This window comes from Plectropomus leopardus, chromosome 3 (assembly GCF_026936395.1).
Source record: "Plectropomus leopardus strain MGB_pleo_1.0 chromosome 3, ASM2693639v1, whole genome shotgun sequence".
In the NCBI taxonomy this organism is placed as follows: domain Eukaryota; kingdom Metazoa; phylum Chordata; class Actinopteri; order Perciformes; family Serranidae; genus Plectropomus; species Plectropomus leopardus.
Window position 1 is genome coordinate 18,436,515 of NC_142178.1, and position 20,483 is coordinate 18,456,997.

General features: G+C 38.4%; 1 protein-coding gene across 1 annotated transcript in view; it reads right to left on the bottom strand.

The window, feature by feature from the left end:
* Nucleotides 1-20,483, bottom strand: part of mad1l1 (mitotic arrest deficient 1 like 1) — a 67,891-nt gene that overhangs the window by 25,218 nt on the left and 22,190 nt on the right. Inside the window, exon 16 of the mRNA XM_042485218.2 lies at nt 5,363-5,594. Coding sequence (XP_042341152.2) covers nt 5,363-5,594 — 232 coding nt within the window. The remainder of the gene's footprint in view (nt 1-5,362; nt 5,595-20,483) is intronic.

Here is a 20,483-nt window from a genome sequence, read left to right on the forward strand (position 1 = left end):
AGGAAGGGTGACAAAGACCTCAAGGCGTCAACCTGACCTCTGTTTTCCCCAGATTCCAATCGAGCATCTGTGGGACGTGCCAGTACCACACTTTGCAACCTGGAAGTCTCAAAGGATCCGTCGCCAACACCCTAGTTCCACATACCACAGGTGTGTAGTACAAGTGTGGTACTTGCACGTCCCACAGATGCTCAATCGAACTGGGATCTAGGGAATTTTGACGCCATGTCCACGCCTTGAGCTCTTTGTCACGTTCCTTTGGCCATTCCTGAGGAGCTTTTGCGATGTGGCATCATGCATTGTCCTGCTGTGGTGGCTGCTGCCATGAGGGGGAACTTGGTCTGCCACGATGTGTGAGTGAGTGGTGCATGTCAAGTGCCATCCACATGAATGCCAGGACCCAAGGTTTCCCAGGAGAAGATTGCCTTGTAACATGATCACTGTTTTCACTTTACCTGCCATTGGTTTTTAATTTTTTTCTGTATATTTTTAAAACATCACTATTTTATATGCATGAAAAACTCAGACATTCCCCTTTAAGATTCTGCAACACATGCAAGACTTTTTGGACTCTGTGGAGCTCCACAAGTACATGCTCAACTCACTTAGCTAATGCAGCATAGATGGACCGCTCCATATCAAATACACACTCCCCGAGGTACTCCAGCTGCTCACTTAGGGTCTAACAAAACACTATAATGCACAGCCTGTAGTGGTGACTAAAACAGTCAGCTGTGTCTCAGAGCTCGGAGCAGAGAGATTCATGGAGAGGAAAAGCAGGATGGGGGCTTGACTTTAATTTGTTCAAAATCAATTTGTGGTAATTACTTTAATTTGAAGACTTGATTTGAGAAGGTAGAGAGATGAGCAAAAATGAGCCATTATAGAGGAAATTATTTAAAGTTTTATAACTGCATTAAAAGTTCAAAGTAATACACATGCATGGGAGCGTGTGTGATTGTGCATGAATGAAATGCAAGATTAGAAACAGTGAAAGGAGCGAGGAGAACAGAACAACCACAAAGTGGCAAATGTTTGCTTAATGTTACCACTCACAATTACTGAGAGCATTCTCAATAGGTTTGTTTGTACTACTGGAACATCTGACCACAGCGCCAGACAGCTGAGGCTAACTTTGATCCACACAGTAAAGCAGTCTCCATTGCTGGCAGATTCATCAATAGTCAACATCTTTTGATTGCCATTTCTATGACTTCAGCTGAAAAATGGAGCTTAGTTTGGAAGCTTTTATGTGAGCCCAGACGTCTTTAGTGGCAGTGCGAGCTCTGCTCTTTTCAAAGGTCTGCACATGATGAAAAGTGGACAAATTGCTTTAATTAAACAGCAGCAAGTTTTGTTCTCAATCGTGTTCCAGCTATTTACATCACAGAAAATGTCCATCTAAGCTTTTTCTCATTTCTGTCAAAGTTAAACAAAAAATAAGTTTTAAAAATGTTTAATAAAAACATGCAAGAGCACCAGAAAGCAGGGGAAAACTATTTGACCAAGGCAGATAAAAGCTTTATTTAACACCTCTGAAAAGCTAAGCGTGAATTGATTAATTTCTTCAAGGTAAAAAGCATTTTAGTTGCACAAAAGTGCATCTAATTTGACAAGAATCCTCAAACAAACAGTCAACTATGTATCTTCTTACAGCCAACACCTACCAGTCACAAATTCTCAATTCTCTTGTGCCATCACAAACACATGCATCTTATATTCCTGCAGGAGCAGTTAGTAGGGTCAGTAGTGCATTTTCATTGGCAAGACTTCCAAACCAGCCTTAACTGATATGTATTTCTACTTATCATTTTTCTCTTCATATATCTTAGCCTATTACATTTTTATCCATCATTATCAAAGGTAAATGGCTAGACAGTATCAACTTAAAGAGTCTGTGAGTGTGTGTGTCTGTGTGCGCCTGTCTGTCTCCTGGGTGACTGGGCTCCTCTTGAGTGTCAGTCAGTGCTGATAAATACTGTTTCAAGACTTCAGCATTGTGACAAAACTGTCACTGAATGACAGCTATCAAACTGCCCTGAATATTGTTGCAAATTCTCAAGTGACAGAATAAAGTAGACGCCTCTTAAATTTCCTGCAACATGCAGACAAATGGACACGTACGCTGGGGAATGAACATGTTATTGCCTATGCAAAGACGAATGTGTATGGGTGCACTCACAAATGTGCCAGTGTGTGTGTTATCTGCTAAATCAAAGTATTCGTAGTAAGAAGATTTTTACACCAACTGTCAAGTTTTGAGAAAGAAAGTGACTTCTGACTTTTGCTCTTAATTGGTCTCTATGGGTCTGGGTGTGCTGTTTTTTAAAAGCTGTCAAGAAAATTCCACTGAGGGAGACTCTTTTTTATTTTTTTTATTTTTGCCTGCTCATTTTCCAACCTGACCTCCTCCCAAAGTCTGCCCCCGTATCTGTTGAAAGTGACATAGAAAAATGGGCAACAAGTTGTAATTATGGCCTGGCAGACTAACCTGTAAATGGTATGGTATGGTCTAATTTCTGGCTACATCACAGACCACTGCCAAAATTTGTTACTAAAAATAAAATCGATGTCGAAGCCCTACAGCAGGAAGACAAGAGAAGTGTGTCTTCAAACTCAATCTGTTTAATAATATTTTTTCATTTTCCACTGCACAGTAACCCTCAGGACGATTCCAAGAAGCAGCAAAAAAAATCCCTCTTTCACAAAAAGCAGTCATGCGAAAAGCTAGGAATAATACTTAATAACTTAATAAAAACTTCTTAATTCACTGGTTTAATTTAATTTCTAAAAAATGCTTGATGAGTAGAACAGAATGGTTTTTAATCCAGTGCAAAAATGAGCCAAATTAAAGAATAATTATCAGCAATTTAACCACTCATTTTACATGTTCTTGAAACCATGATTATTTAAAATCTCATTAAAAATCTAATTGTATAAGCAAACATAATGCCAGAAGCATCAGCTGTCTGTTCTTAATTTTGGCTTCCACTGAAGATCTTCTCATGACTTCTTCTCAAATTTCATCAATGCAGTAATTTTGTTTACACCTTAGCAATTAACAAAGAGCTAAGAGATGCTGTGTGAAAAGAAAATATGGAAAATAACAAGACATCAAATTCTATTTGCAAAAAAAATGTACAACTGATTCAAAGCTACATATTCCATAATTAAAAAAAAAAGAAAACCTGCAAAGTCTTTTCAGACAATTAGGGATTTTTACCATGCAATTAAATGCAATGTCAAACACTTGCATGTTTTGCATGAAATAGCTTCAAAAGGTCCATTTTAGATGTGTAATTTCTTTATTGCACATGACCTTGATAGTGAGATTTTACAGAAGGGCTGGGCGATCTGTAGAAAAAACTGAAGTATTTTTAACCAAATACCTTAACAGCAATATTATGACAACAGTGTAGGGTTGCCTACTGCTGCTTTCACAAAATATTTACAGAATGAGATTTTTGATTAATAATCATCAGGAATGTGGATTTAATGACTAAGTGGGTAAAGGCGAATAATAGAACAGCTAGAACAGTCTGGTAAGTTCAGATGATTACATCACTTTAATGTAATACAGGCTTTAAAACCAGGAGAAGACAAAAGTTGCGATATTTCAGTATCAAAAATCTATGACGATAACTTGCCAAGCCTTATTCTACAGGGTCTATAGCTAATGTTTAGTTATAAAGAGTATATGAAGTAATACCTTTTATGTATAAATCTGTCCCAATCTCAAAGACATAACATTTATTCAGTTTGTCTTTGATACTTTTCCAGACATCCCATTGCTTTGACCCGAGTCTGAAGATAAGAACAGATATCAAACATTGGGTCTGTATTATCTGCTAGAGGTTAAATTGAGCACACTGGTAAGAAACTCAATTATCATTGCTGGAGAAGAATGGGTCAGGAGCAGACAGGCAAAATAAAGACAGGGGAAAATGACAGAGATGAGACAAGAGTGAAATGAAGTGTAAAAAAGGAAAAAGACAAGGAGAAGCTGCAAAGAGAGAAGAGACGTGAGATCAGTTTAAGTGCTGTTGAGCGAGACAGAAAAAGGGTGAATATAAGGTAGAGAGAGTGAGAGAGAGAGACAGAGAGACAAGAGACAGAGAGAACAGCACTTTGTACCTCAGAAGACAAATTAGCCAACAGACTTCTGGCGCTGAACTGCCCTGAACTCCAATTAAATATTTAACCCTGTCATAACTACACTTCCCCATCTAACTGTCTGTCATATACTCACTCCTAAGAGGACAAAGGGCTCATTGGCCTCAATGAAGCAATTTCCTTCTTACATTGGTTTAGGGACGTAGCCAGTAGTGGGCGTAGTTGAACAGTTTCTCTCGTTTAAAGAAGTGTTTTACTGATATAAAGAGGGTCCTCATATTAAACTAGGCTGTCTCTGCAGTAGAAAGATGCAAATACTTTCTCTCTCTCTCTCTTTCCTATGTTTCATTTTGTCATCTACTGTAATTTACTGTTCTTTACAAGATCTATTACACATCTGTCCGTCCTGGAAGAGGGATCCCTCCTCAGTCACTCTCTCTGAGGTTTCTACCATTTTTTTCCCTGTTATAGGGGGTTTTGGGGGAGTTTTTCCAGAAGGATGTCGTAAGCTGTAAAGCCCTCTGAGGCAAATTGTAATTTGAGATAATGGGCTTTATAAATAACATTGAAATGAATTGAAATTGACCGCAAATACAAACAAGGAATAAAAGCTACAACTACCTGAATGCACTGCACAGTATCAGACCAATAAAGCAGCAAGTAGGAGCAAGTATGTCTCTTAATGCACTTCCATACTGCTTGTGTCCAGGGTGGTGGCACGGACAGCTAGCAATACAAAAATGCTGCAGTACAGCCTGTAGTTTGATCAACAGACCTGAGAGCTCCAAGGTAACTGAAAATGGCAAAGTACCACTTTAATATTTAAACAGTCTAAAAAGGAGCAGGGCGTGAAAACCTGCCAAAAACGGCCAGTTAACTACGGTCTTCTTAGCTTCATTTGCCTTAATAACCCTGGTAAGTAATCAAATGAGTAACCTTTCAAACATAATGAACTGTTGAAGCATAACTGAGTTTCAGTTTTATGTTCCCAAACACACCATATGGACTAGTTTCTATGGTACATGAAATAATTAACTACTTAATTACAGCTCAAGTTGAGCCTTTTATGTGCATTTACTGACTGTGTCCTATATTAATGTAGTTTAAGTTGATGGTTATGTGATGGACAATGGAGAAGTGAATGCAACTGCCCAACCCTGGTTCATTTAATACTACGGTTGTACAAAATTATGAGGATATTCAGTATAATTGAGTCTGTAAATGTGTGTATGTGTGTCATTGATCTTACCCAGAACCTCTTTCGATGGCGGCAAACTGAGGCCAAGGCTGGAGGCGTGCATACTGGGGTCTTCCTGTGAATAGACCATTGAGCCTCCATCTTGTAGTGAGCGCACGAGTTCCCTGAGACGTGTCACTTCCTCCCGAAGAGCCTCAACATCCTGCTGGCGCTGTTGCTTGGCAACAGTAGTGGGGTTCATTTTGAGGTGGAGAACTCGGGTTTTGACTGGATCATAGTCTCCCTGCGACAGAGAGAGACATAAAGATCAGACATCCATCAACTGCACATTTTTTTCAAGAGATTTTCATGTTCAAACTCTGGATGTCTATAGATTGTTTTAATGAGAGAAATACAGAGATGACAAAAGTGCATACACTGATACAGCAGGGTCCAAAAGTACTACACCAAAACTCTACTTTCATCATTTGCCAAAAATGAGTCCCTCATTTAGTCAAATTATACGTCCAAAGCAGCATTAGAAATATGGCACAGCAGGTCGATAAAAGGTTGTTAGTAATGATATTTAAGACCTTTTTTTCTGTCGTTTATGTTTTATAAGGCCTTTACACATCAGGGGCATGACGCATTAACCACAGGAAAATGAAAATACTGACCTGCAAATATATTGCACCAAACTATTTATATCGGCAGCAATGTGAATTTGACAGTTGCATCACTTGTTCAATAAAAGGTTTTGATGTAAAAAGATTTGCCAACACACGGAAAGCATCAGGATCCAACAGAACTTTTAGACATTTTGACGTCATCGTAGGAAAAAAACAGGTGTTTTTAGTAACAGCAATAACGGCTGCATTCCATTTAGATGCGGGCTCACTGAAATAGCTTACATTTATACTTCATGGAACTGATCCATTATTGATGTTATCAATTTCACCTGTGTTGTTCCTTTTATGACAAGTCAAAATTTCTGCTGTGAAAAAGGCCTATTGACCAAGAGCAACATCTGGCAGTCTGTCTGAGGTAAGTAACTATATGGCCTAAGCTATTGAACAGTATTATATTGAGCTTCCTTTTACTGAAATGCTCTGTCTAAACTTAAGTTTACCCGGGTAAACAGTACTGGAATGAGTATGTCTAGGGCTTTTATTGTGAAAGGTGAGAATGGTAGAAGTAGATTTTGAAGACACTGCCTTTGTCAAGGTTAAAAGGAGTAATAACATTTGCCATCTTGGTTTGGCCTATGGAGCCTCTGTGTAGTTGAGTTATAATCCTCAGAAATATAGTTGCAATTTGATTGGTTGAAGTGTTCACTCAAAGTGCAAAAGTCAACCCAGAAAAAATCAACGTGTTCTGGGAAAAAAAATAAAAAAAATAAATAATTTGCTTTTCTTAACATAATAGTAGTGTTTTGTGTGAAAGGACTCACGTCAAAAACAGTTTCAACAGTTTATTTTTGTTTGGAATTGCGCTTCTAAACCAGTGCACTCTTCTTGCTTTTAATTCTTTTCTCGAATGCTAAAATGTATTTTTACGAGCAAGACTAAAGATACTATGAAGTTGTGTCCCCAAAAATGTAGACCTTTTTTTTTTAAATAGTAGTTTGTAACCTGCTACTTTTAAATTGCAGTATGATTGTTGACTATTGGGCCATGACTTAAACTTTCTCATGAACAATTTGTTGATTAAAATCTTGTCAATTATATGACTCACAAAATAGTAGGTAAAAGAACCATCTGAGTTACCCAAAGACCTGGGTGACCCTCCAAATGTCTTGTTTTGTTCAACTAACAGTCCAAAGCAAAGGTAATCAGTTTACAACAAAATAATAGAGAGAAAGCAACAAATCCTCACAATGAAAATATTTAAGGCAGAAGCTATTAGCATGCAGGGGTCCATAGCCAACAACGCCATTTGCACCCAGGGTGCGATAGCCAATGTGGCCATCTATTTCCAAAAGTATATGGCATTATGGCAGTGACAAGCACCCACGTGTCCATAGCCAAGAATGCTATTTGCACCTGGCGTGTAAGCCAATGTGGGTGTATATATGTGTCCAAGCAATGTTGAAATATATGGTTGAAACAAACGGGTCTATTCAGCTATTCGAGTTTATGTATACAATATCGTTCAGCAGATTCATACATAATAAAAACTTAAATATTAAGTCAACAAAGTCTAAAATCAATCAGCCAATGTTGACTCACACAAGACTCTATTTGAACTTAAACTTAATTTCAGCAAATATCCAAGACTGGAAACTACTAGTTTAATCTTGGCCTCTCCGACTAAACCCTTTTGCCTCCAACCTTTATGCATCGATGTGAAGAGTACTAGCCAATCAGAGCACCCAGTGGGATCCATAATAATGCAATGCACGGCCTACAGTGTTATTCATCTTGCACGGGTGCAAATAGACTCTCCAAATAGTCAAACAAGTAACTGTTATCAAAGCAGCTGCAGATACATTTGTATTCTGTGTATTCAGTTGATAAACATCAATTAATGGACTCTATCAGCTGTAAATGAATACACAAGGTCAGTCTTTGTCCAGCTGCATCTTCTGTCGTGTCAACTTTATAAAGACTTCAAACTGAATTCATTCATTCATAGTCAACTCAGGTCCATTGGCTCTTGGTTTGGATGAAAAAGAAACACAGGGCTAAAAAGTATTTGTATCCAAGACAGAGAGTCTCTCATCATCCTCCCCAATGGACTTTCTCCCGTATTGATCAAGTAAACAGCATTTCAAGTTCTCACACACAATCACTCACAGACCTTTAGAATATGTGTGCTGCAAAAGGCTACAGCACATGAAACAGCAGATACGCCTGCACAAAAACTGAAATCATTCATTGTACTTAAGCATTTGTGTGAAGTGTGGTAAAAACATGGACACTGGTAGAAAAGCCTGAACAGACTTTCAGAATCAAAAAAACAGAAAGAGTTTTATAGAAACTATCAAAGAGAATGTGCTGACCGTGATTCAGAGGAATAAATGGGGAGGAGAGGATGAGAGGTGAATGTGTGCACATAAGTGTTTTCCAAGAAATCAATTCATGCTTTCAGTCACAGTGACTCAAAAAACCTTATACATTTTAAATATTACACACACTGTTGTCAGCTGTCATTTAATCTCATTTATTTTTTTCCATTTTGTCCACTGAAGTTCTGCTGAAAACATTTTGGATGTAAGAAATGGCCCTGTTTCTGTTTTCTTTGTACCACTTTAAGATTTAATGAAACAAAAACAGATGTATTTTGAATTTTATAGATCATAATCACAGATTGTATAAAAAGATGGGTGACATGACAGCTAAAGTGAGGTTATTTAATCTTGATCGCCACCTGGTGTCTGTCTACAGTATAGGTCCTGAGACCCGCCGCTCCATGTTAGTGAATGGACAAAGGTCAAACTAAAAACTCAAAGTACTCCCCAAATAGATTTTTCCTAAAGATGGCTTCTGTCTCTGAAGGTTGTTCTCATCACCCTGATGTTTGTTCAAGTGTTTGTTTTCTTAAGTTCGGTTTAAATGAGTCCTTCAATTATACAAAAGGGGGCTTTTCCGCCATGATTAACAGCCGTGACAGCCAATCCATGCGCTTGCATTCAATGGAGCTGCTCACTCCTGGTCAGACGGGTGTTTGGGCGGGTCCCCCACTGCGGATATCGCTGCTGCATAGATGCACGGCCCCGAATGACATCACCTTTGCAAGATGACAACGCTCGTATCCCGAATATTTTAACCTCACTTCAACATAGCAGCGGTGAGTGGAGGCACGTCGTCCTTCTTTGGTCATAATGTATTCACTAAGTCTGTTTCCATTGCACTTTGTCACAGTGTCTTAAATCGATACACAAGTTTTTACACCTCAGCCAAGCATCATATTTTGACTTAACTGGTTTCACCATTTTGTATGCACACATTAAAAATGCACATAAAAAGGTGGTAACACATCAAAAGATGTATGAAAACATCTAGACTCTAGATATAGCAGCAATTTAATGAATCACTTTGTAGCGTATGTTCACATTTAATTTGTGCAATAAATGGTGATGTTAATATTACATGGATGAAGCAGGTCTGCCTGTGTAGGAGACAGGGCATTTGGAATTCAAACAAGCAGCTTTATTTCCAGCCTTCTGTATCTAACGATATTTATTTCCTGTGTAACCTATGACTGCTCTGCTTTACCTAGCCTGCCAAAATCTTCTCTACAGAGGCTACAGGAGCATACAGTGAAGTTATGAGCATCAGACTGCCTACCTGCTTTATTTCCCAGTGTGATACTCTTTGCCCTCAGCACAGAGCAGTGTGGACCACGGCAGCAGAATACTCAGCACTGATTCACAGGGAATCCAGGTATTTATTAATGTGCTGTTGTGTAATGTTGTGCTTTAACTTGAGAAACATGGAATGTGATGTTCAACAAACTGCACATATACTGCCACAATAAATATGCAGGCAGTTAAACATAGTTTTACTGAATGTTCCATAAACACTTAATCTGACACTTATCACTGGCAACATACGTTTTAATAAAAGTTTCTTTAAATCTTGCCATTATTAGATTTTACTTACACAACAAGATTTAACAGCAGCACTGCATCTATCAAACAGACGGACACAAAACTGCATAACACACAATGATTGGTAAATACAGATGAATGTTAGTGACAGGAGAAAACAGCATACAAAGCTAAAGCAAAAAAGGCTATGTTGTTTCTTGAAAACATGATCTCCTTTTTTTACTTTGTCTTTCTTCTGACTCCATGAGGTCTTGGTAAATGAGAAGAGTCTATCTTAGCTTAATGCCAATATAAGGAGATACACACAAACAGGAAGATACACAACAGGCACACACACCAATCTGAGCTCTTGATTACTAGCTAAATTAGATTCCATATGCCCCCAAGCGACGGTTGCCAAATAAACTACAGGCGTGTGGGAGAGCAAGAGGCAGACAAGGAGAAAAGGGATATGAAGATGGGAAACGGTGAAGGACATAGAAAAGAACACGATCAAAACAAAGAGGGCTGGGGTATCATTGCCTACAGCATAGGGAAAAAGCAGCATGGATGAAGGGAAAAATGCCTTGCACGCTTATAAATAACGCTTTGTATAATTTAAAAGGAACAGAGGGATTGAGCTTTCCAAAATGAGGAGCAGAGAACGTGTGTATTTATATCAAAACATTTTCAACTGGACTGCACACACGTCACAGCCAGATAAAGTCAAGGCTTACTTTCTTTCTCCGAAATCTTTTGAAGTTCTACATCTGTATATGGAGGGTTTATTCAAGGATGCCTGTGTATGTGTGCTGTGATAAACACGGAGCGAAAATGGAAGGAAGAACTAGATAGTGTGAGACAGATATGTAGATTAGAGCTGTAAACCCAGCACAAAAGAGGAATGAAGTCCTCAAAATGCAGCCAACAGCTACATGCTGTCAAAAAGTGAAAACCATTTCAAATATACTTCCTTAAATTTAGGTCAAGCTAAAGAAAATTAGAATGATTCGGCCGAGGAATTTATATTTTACGTTTTGGATGCCTGGACTGAGCCGCTGGGCAAAGTTTTAATTGACTGCTCAACAGCAAAAACAAAGGAAATGTATTTCTCTTTGGCATTAAAGCACACTGCTTTCAGAGTAAGCTGAAGAATAGCATTTTTTTTTAATTGGTTGAACTTTCCTTATATTAAAAAAACTAAAGTGAGAAAATGGGAAAAAGGTCATTTTTTGTCTTTATCTGGTTTATCTTTCATGCAAAAAAAGAGGGTGCAAAGGACAAAAAAGTAATCGAGTATAGGGTTGTAACGGTGAGATTTTCATGGTGCGATGACCATCTCAGAAAATATTACATTTTCACGGTGTCATCTTGAATGATTATAATTACTTTTACTGACCTTTAAAGGAATGAAAACAGAAAGGTTTCTTGGTTGAACAAACACTTTAACTCTGACAGGCAGTCAAGGAGGAATGGAGATGCAAACATAAGTGAAATCCTCCATCTGGTGACTTTTCTTTTAAATACTGGACGAAGGCAAATGGAAACAGTATGATAGCTGTCAATTTTCATACCACAGCATACGGTTTCACGGCATACCGCTGCAACCCGACAAGTGAATATAATCGACAGAAAACATGAAATCTAAAAGTTCAAACAAGTATGACCATCTATCACACGGAGAAAGGTATCATTAAAGGGGCTTTGTGTGAAATTCTGGGCATAAGAGTTATCTGAATACAGTTCTGAACTCTGAAGTGGCAGCTAGCAGCTAACTCTATAAACAGCACTAAACAATGGCAACAGTGCTCACAGAGCTAATGGTGTTAACCAGGGGGGACCAGAGAGTGGGTGCTAGGCTTTCACCACATCACTGTCCTAATACCAGAGGTAACCAGTGAATGAGCGGAGTGCAAAGCTGCAGCACTAAGCTAGCCAGTGAGATACATACATGAACTAAAATGAGCACACAGACTGACTGGCTTACCAAAAGAAAGCACAAGAAAAGCACAGATTACTACACACACAGAGGGAGCGAAACTTTATCCTCTGATCAGGACCCCATTACTCCACTATATCTTAACATAGTAAATAGTGGTTTGCTGCTAGGGCAGAATGATATGCAAAAAAATCATATTGCAATTATTTTGACAGTTATTGCTTTCACAACGTGAGTCGCAATTTCAATTTCATAATTTTACTTTTTATAAAAATGATGATGCACCACAATACTTCATTTATTATGGTATGTTGTGACACAATTTACCTTTATAAATAATTTGCAGCTCCAGCAATTTGGATATTCATTTATTCATTTTCTGTAACCACTTATCCTTTTAGGGGTCGCGGGGGGGTGGGAGCCTATCCCAACTGTCATTGAGCGAGAGGCGGGGTACATCCTGGACAGGTCGTCAGGCTATCGAAAGGCTGACACTGAGAGACAGACAACCACTCACACCCACATTCACAACTTAGTCACCAATTAACCTGACTTTATGTCTTTGGACTGTGGGAGGAAGCCAGAGAACCCAGAGAAAACCCACATTGACACGAGGAGAACATGCAATTTCCGCACAGAAGGGCCCCACCCACCCAAGACTGGAAGGTCACCCCAACCCACATCCAAAGCTCGGACCCTCTTGCTGTTAGGAGACAGTGCTAACCGCAACACCACACTGCCACCCCAATTTGGATACAGCACTTAGCTAATTGTGATTTCAATAGCATTTCAATTAAAAGCCCTATTTGTTGCTATAATAATGCTGAAAATGTTGCACACAGAAGCACTAACTTTCACAGCACATGCAAGTCTGCACTGATAAAAAAAAAGGAAAGTGTAGCACTATGTATTTATAAATTATAATTTAGTTCACTGCTGCAACATCAGAAAAATGCCAAATTGCCTGATTTTATGTTGGATGTTCGCAAACTACTTAATATTACAGTTGGCCAATTTTGTGAGTTTGCTTGTGTGTTGACATGCATATATCAGCCTACTCTTGCACACAGTATTTACAGAGCAGCAAGGTGGAGAGCCCTTCTAAGTGCCCGAGGCTACATATCTCTTATTCACAGAACAACAATAACAACACATCTAATACTAGAGAGCAGAGTCTGTTATAGAAAAGAGCAAAAGGCAAGAAGAGAGAGCAAAAAAGCAGGAGATCAAGAGCATGAGAAAGAGAGAAAGTGGGGGCAGTGACAGAGTAATAGGACATGCAGTTTAAGGGGGGGTCGAAGTCTGGGGAACAATGTCTGTTTTTAACACAGCTCAACAAATCGCTCTGAAACATGCACTTATATACTAAATAAAGCAGCGACCACAGGGGACACATGAGTCACTGATGGACCAGGTGACACACTAATGCTGAGTGAGTGTGTGCAGGAGTGTAAGAGCGGAAGGGTATCAAAAAATAACGAAGAAAAATATGCACATACACAGCCTTCAACCCCCTGAACTGATAAAAGTCAGGCTGAATGGAAAGACAGAAGAGACACTGGAGAGACACTGAAGAGACCAACCTCTGCTACTGAGTCACATCATCTAAAAACACACTGGAGCTCTATCCTTGATGTTGTTTATTTTATTTTTTTTTAGACACTCCTTTACAAAGATATACCTGTCCCAAAGAACACTGAAGTGCTTTTAAAAGGATCTGCTAACTTAAACTACCAATAAGAAAAACACATTACCTACTAGTACAGGACATACAGATTTAGATATTCATCTCTGAATTGTATGGTGCTACACTACTACAATGATGGTGAAGGCAAAAAAAATCAATAAATAAAATCAACCATAACAAGTGTCCTGGCTTCTCTAGATGCAAAGACTTCCCTGTCAAAAAAAATCATTAAAACTACCTTTACTTCTATCTTTAAAGAAGTAATTTAAAAAGCAGCAAGGTCTGTGGTGTTTCTGAGTAATCTTTCGGTATCCAGGGGAACTTTCAGGATGAAATGTAGCTTTTGGTTTCCAATTTTATTTTTTTTTATGTGCTACAAAAGAAAAAAAATCCACCAGAGATGGTGACGACCCACTCTACTGTCTTAATGTCCATATCGTCCTTAGTTAAGCTGAATCCATATATGATACTGTACTCATTGTTTGCAGCAAAGGTGATGCAAATCCCCATGTTCTGGGGATGGTTCTCCCTTTGTTTCTTTAGTTTATAAATGTTGCCTTTTTGTTGACAAGCAGTAAAATTTTACAGAGATACAGATTGCTTTCCATTTGTACTACATCTGTTATGAAACCGAGATGCAACATATGGTTGTCATATTTGGTTGGATTTAGGATTTGATATTGCAAGTATACAACTGCACTGAGGTAGTGACGGAAATCTAAGACACGTGTATATTCATCCATTGTCTAATAATTGTTTGTGTAACTACTTTATTGCATATGAGTTGATAGCAGTAATGCATTAGCATTGTTTGTCCTCTTATTGTTCCATATTGTCTTTACCTATGGAAAAAGTACATCAAGGAGTGTACCTTGGAAAGACACTAATAACCACTTATTGACAAAAGTGTACTGTCAATTAAAAAACTATCACAACAAGCAGTAACCCTACTGCTGCTTTCTGTGATGTGGGCTGGCTATGATAAATGTAGAGCATATGCTAAGCAGGTACTGTACCTTAGTCCCTCAGGCAATGAGATAACCATGGATTGATCTAAGTGGAGATTACAATTCAGTAATTTTTCCTACATGGGTAAAATTGGAGGATGACCGGCTACCTGCAGCACCAATTTCTTAAATGGGTCCTTGGTGGAGAGCAAACATAAGCCAATTGGAGCCTTAAAGCTCAAGCTGGAATAAGGAGTAATGGCAGATGTGTTAAAGCATCCATTATGCACCAAGAAAGATTTGTTTGGTTATGGGTTTATCTCTGTAAGGCTCTGTCCATGACAGAAATATCTGGCATCCTGATAAATATCCTGAGTTAAAGGGGCCCTGTGGAGTTTTCTTGTAAACAAAAGTTATATTAAATCCGGTGTTACTCACAAACACACATTGTGTGTATTCTTGAAAACTAACAAATGTGTCGAATTCATTTCCTTCCTTTAAAAGTATTTTTGTTGTTTACCTCCATGTCTTCTGACTTGCAGTCTTCATTGTCTTTGTTGGGGTATTAAAGCATATCTCAGCGTGTCACTGCTACAAGCTGATCACTGGAATAATGTAACACCATTGCATGAGAGTAAAAGGAAACAATGCAAAGACCCACTCATAAGAAAACACCCCCATTACACCACAAGGTGTAAAACTCTATTGAGATTCTTTAAGCTCAGATACAAACACAAAGCATAAAGTATGAATTGACCATACTGTTTATGCAGTAGGACTGCAGCTGAAGAGCTCCAAGGTCCACAGATCTGCATGATTTGGTTATCTTTGGGGTAACAGTAAGGAAAGATGATGGGAGTCATTCTGCATCTTCTGCAACATTTGCACAGTTTGCTGTCATCTCTTGACCCAGTATTTGCAAAAGCATATTGCTGAAGTTAAAGTTCTGTCACAACTCTATGTTTTTACATATTCATATGCTTTTTTGAGTGGGTATATGGAAATCCTGGAGCTCTCATAGTGGGTATATGGCATAGAAAAAGGTCTGGGGCCAGGTCATAGCCTCTATGAATTTTTCTCTATGAAAGAGCAGACAAGTAAATGCAGGACCAGGGGTCGCATTAACCGAATATTTTTCATCAATGACTGATTTCTGAAGGTCATCTGTCATTTTGACATGTTATAACACTGAGGGCAATCTACCTTAAACTTCAGAAATTCAAACCCCTGTCCAGTTGGTCGCTTGTGCATATCAATTAGCTATCGCCTTGTCCTCGATCTCATGTACAGGCAATCATAGATTATGACAGAATTTTCATGACCCTGTCCGTCAATAGGACCAACAACAAGAAAGTCTAATGCAACCTCTGTGCCAGACTACTGACTTCCCTCTGAAACTATAACGGCGAGAGGAAATATCAGCCAAGTACTAATTAAGGTGGACTGCTGAGACAACTTACTCCTCCTTGCAGGCCAACTTGGGTACAGGACCAGGCGAGCTGAGAGGCCTTGGTAAAGGTGAAGTTGAAGAGCTTTTTAGAGCATTAGCCTCAGAATCTCTGTTAGGCTCTGCCATAGGGGCCTGAAGCTTTGGGAGTTTATGGATACACAAGGGTAGGTTGAGGTTGTGGCTAGAAGGCATGATGGCAAAGGTCTGCAGAGCAGCAGAATCTTCCATGGAAGACTGAGCTGCAAGGTCTCTCCTCTTGCTTCTTATTTCAGTATCTTTTCAACATGAAGACAAGTACAGTGCCGAAGATTCCCTCAGGACCAACTGGAATGTGCAATATGTCGACCTCTACCTCATCAGACAAGTTGGTCACGTTGAACCATCTCACCTGCATGAACCAAGAGTGACCTTTACTGTGTCTTTTGGCTGGTAATTGGACTCCCAGTTGCTGTTCCAGCCCCAGGACAGATTGGTTTTCTCTATTTTATCACTGAGATATTTATCTGTAGTAAAAGATGCAGCTGTAATCCATATGGTCAAGAAACTACTGATTATGGCTTTAAAAGGCTGTAAAGAAAAAAAATCTGAGAGTATTTAGAAACTTTTCCTATTTTTTCCCCTTTAAGAGCCTTGAAATAAAAGTTTAAAAGAAACTTGCATGTTCAATCAAATGTATTTCACCAAAACTGTCATTACTGACATTTCCCTTTTAAATTGCATCTTACACTGAGCAGGTCGTAGGGGGAAACAGAAGTCTTTTCTGACGTCTCAAATCACTTCACTGATTTACTGGATAAGAGTGGAGCTGCGCAGCCAACATCTCTTTGGCTCAAAAGTCAGAGGGCTGTTATCAGTTTTATACAGAAACATCATGATATTTCCTTCCTATGAATGCACACAACTCCCTTCATGCCAGACCTGTGATGGGTGATGGGAAGACACACTGTCTGGTGGGAATGATGCTCAGTCAAATGTATACAGTTACAACACTGAAACCAAAGCTTAAAAAGGGAAGGTTCTAATATGTTTAGACACATTTGAAATAAGGCTGAAAAGTGGAAGGCCATGTGGGAATCTTACACCAAACATCACTGGAGAGACAGCTCCTTCTTGACGTCAATTATTGCTGTCGTCCTTCAGCCACCAACATCATCATCAATCTGAGCTTAACCGTCACCAGTATGCAACAGCAAAAGGATTTGGCAGTCATAAGAGGGCACTAGTGAGCAGTACTGTCTTTGACACTGTCATTAAAAATATGTCTTTAACACTATTGTATTCAATTGTCTCAGTGAAATACATTAGAGACAAGGTTGCCCGAAGGAAACTGGTAATGAAAGTGGTAAGTGTTCATGTCACAAGGGCCTGTTGTTTGAGTAGGCTCTGATGTTATTTTCCCTGCTGGCAGATATGTCAGCTGCTGGCAATTACCTGGTTTGTCCATCTGCCAAACATTATGAAGAACAAAACATCTAACAAGGCAGCAAAATATCTAAACAACTACTCGCCACATTGCCATAAAACCCCATATAAAGGAAAGGGTTGTAATGATATACTGGTTTCAAGGTAAACCACAGTATTAAAGTTGACTGTTACTTCTCAGCAGTATTGAACAAAATGCAATCAGAAGGAGAATTTCTCCTGCGCATGCACCTCTCCTTCCCTCCCTCGACTGCCTTTTTACACACAGTTCCAGTTTTTAAAAAATGGCATCAAGTTTTAGTTATAATATAGCATTTGTTAAACCCCCCCCAAAAAAAGAGTTGTTTCCATTCCTTTAATATAAGGCTAATTATAATTGATTATCTTAATGATAGTGACACCATGAAACTGGGATATTTTCTGATACAGTTATTGTACCCTGAAAATTTCATACCATTGTAACTCTAATTCAGGATATACTATTTTTTAGCCCCATTACAAGAGAGGCAGAAGCAAAAAACCAAACACAGCAGTACAGTTGGGACAGTATGCTAACCTCACCGTTCAATAGTATTACAATACTTTGGTGCAGGTACAATATGAACTACCATTTTTAAGTATTTCAGTTCAACAGGTATTGGAATTCTGTATTACTTAACTGCATTTCTTTTGTTTACACTAGACCATGCAAAAAACCTAAGCTGGCTCTTCCTGCCGCCACAGTATCGACACTGACCAACACTTATTGATTTTGTTCTGTTTTTTTTTTTTAAATAGTAATCTGAAACCCTTTAACTCTCTGCTGCTAGGAGATGACACTTAAGTTACAACATAAATTTTGCTGATCCAGCAAGGAGTTTAATGCTGGGCTGGCTGATTTGGAATTGCTATTTGAATAGCTAAATGTCTGTACCCCTGGAACATCTACCATTATCTTTCTCTTTTCTACTTTGTTCTTCTTGAAATGTATTTGGCATCAAATTACTTATAGACTACTACAATTAAATCAGCGGCTTATTTCCACCTCTACATTTGAATTACACTGCTTCAGGCGTAAAAAAAATCAATTTTAAAAAATTATAACAAAATTGCATTACTTAGGTGAATCGATTCTTTTCTTCACCCTTACATTGAAACCTTAAGGGATTGCTTGAAGGCCTTAAACAGTAAGCCATGTTTCCACATATAATTATTGACTACATTTTGTTTTGATTTGTTGATGTTATTCGATGATTTCATCTTGTTCAAACTTTTAAATATGTAAAGCATGCAGTCCTTCAAATGACATCACAACAACAGCAGAGGCACAGTTTAAAAATGAAAAAAACCTTACCTGAGACATCAAGACCAAATATAAGTTGCTTTTTCACCTCATGCTACATCTCTTTCAATCTAAAAATATTGTCTAAACATAATAATGCTGCAGTATTCTACAACAGGCATGTTCATGTAAGCACATGTACATCAGAGACTACGTTGATGCAACCTCTTGCAATGCCAACAATTATCTCTGTCTAGACACTGTCATGATAACAAGAGTGAAAAGACAAAATAAAGCAGTCTTAAGTCGACCATTATTGCTGCCGCAGTCACGGTCTACAGTGCAAGACAAAAAATTCAAGGAACAAAAACAAAGAGAAATTGTAGGGAAAGATTTAAATTAGACCACAGATCTTTTGTTGTTGTTGTTGTTGTTATGAGTAAATTAAAAATAGCTGTAATTCTGCTGTACTTGTTAAAGCCATGATGATTATATAATTTTCCTCCATGTGCTAATGAAAATTACTGTCTCACCAAAAAGAAAACAGGGTCCAAACCACAGATGGGCTACATAAGGTTAACAGAACACGCATTGAAAGGAGCAGAACCCACGTTGACAGTTTCTGAAAATCTGTCTGCAAATATTATTATCGTTCTTTGTTATAAGACTGAATTAAATACTGCAGTTTTTTGAGAGAACAAATTTGGGGCAAATATCATTAAAACACCCTTAAAAATCAGCACACTGTGTTCAAATCTACCCAGTCACTGCTTTAGCCTAAAAAGCAATAATCTGTCAAGTTTATATTTTGCTCCTCTCTGTCGCCAAATGATAACTGGTAGCTTCTATAACCAATTCATAAAGCCTCTGCATTTACTATTCTGAACAACCGAGTAGGTGGTGAGAAAAAAAAAATCTGGTGCACTTGACATAATTTGTTTGCATTCATGTCATCATCAATAACGAATGTTTGGAAACAAATAGAGAATCCAATAGTTCCAAAAATAAGAAGATGAAAGCTCTGCAGTTCTGCTGCTCCTTCCCTTACATTTATACTGTAATCTTAAAGCTGACATTTCCCTCCCTTCTCAAGGAGGAAACTCATTAGTTAGCATGACCAACAACAGCAACCCAGGATTAGAAGACAAGAAAACAGCTGTCTAAAGAAATGTATAAGTGGAAAAAAACATACATGTGTCACAACATTGATGAAATTTAACTGGACAGGAAATCATAGACATCAACAAAAATACATGTTATTGATTTCCACTAGCAGATATTATGTTTGCAAAAGGCATTCAAATTTCGAAATGAAATTGTTCTCTTTGTTTTCTAATCTAAAATAAAGAATGTTTTAATAAGCAAGTAGTGTATTAGAGATAGTAGTTTTGCACAGCAGAGGTTTGTTGAGGACATAGACCACTTATTAATTAAAGTGTTTTAAGCTTCGAGAATGAAAGGCATCCCCATAACCTGCATATAGACACAAGATACTGAATGCCATTTGCTATTTGTTTTGGTTATATAAACATGTCAAAATAAGCAGGTAGAAATGAGGAAATTATCTCATGCCACAAGTCACAGCTTGCATGATGCAAATTTGTCCCAAAGCTCATGTCTGGCATTAGCTACCGTGACAATGATAACATTAGCTAGTCAACCCGATAAGGTGCAAACAGTTTTTAGTTCTGATAAATATGAGAGTGAGCATGCATTTAATGCAGGTGGCAAAGAGAAAACTGGTTGCCTTAAAACTACTGAATCAAGTTAACCCTGTCTGTGATGAAGGTTTCATTTCATGTGTCTAATACATGGCTCACTAAATGCCCCACCCACAGCACTATCTGATTGGTTAAACAACAGGAGTTAAAGCCTATTAACACTGACGGATGCTGTGCCACTGAAGGCAAAGAAAAATGCAGCACAGCAAGGATAAACACCTTTCATACAGCAGAT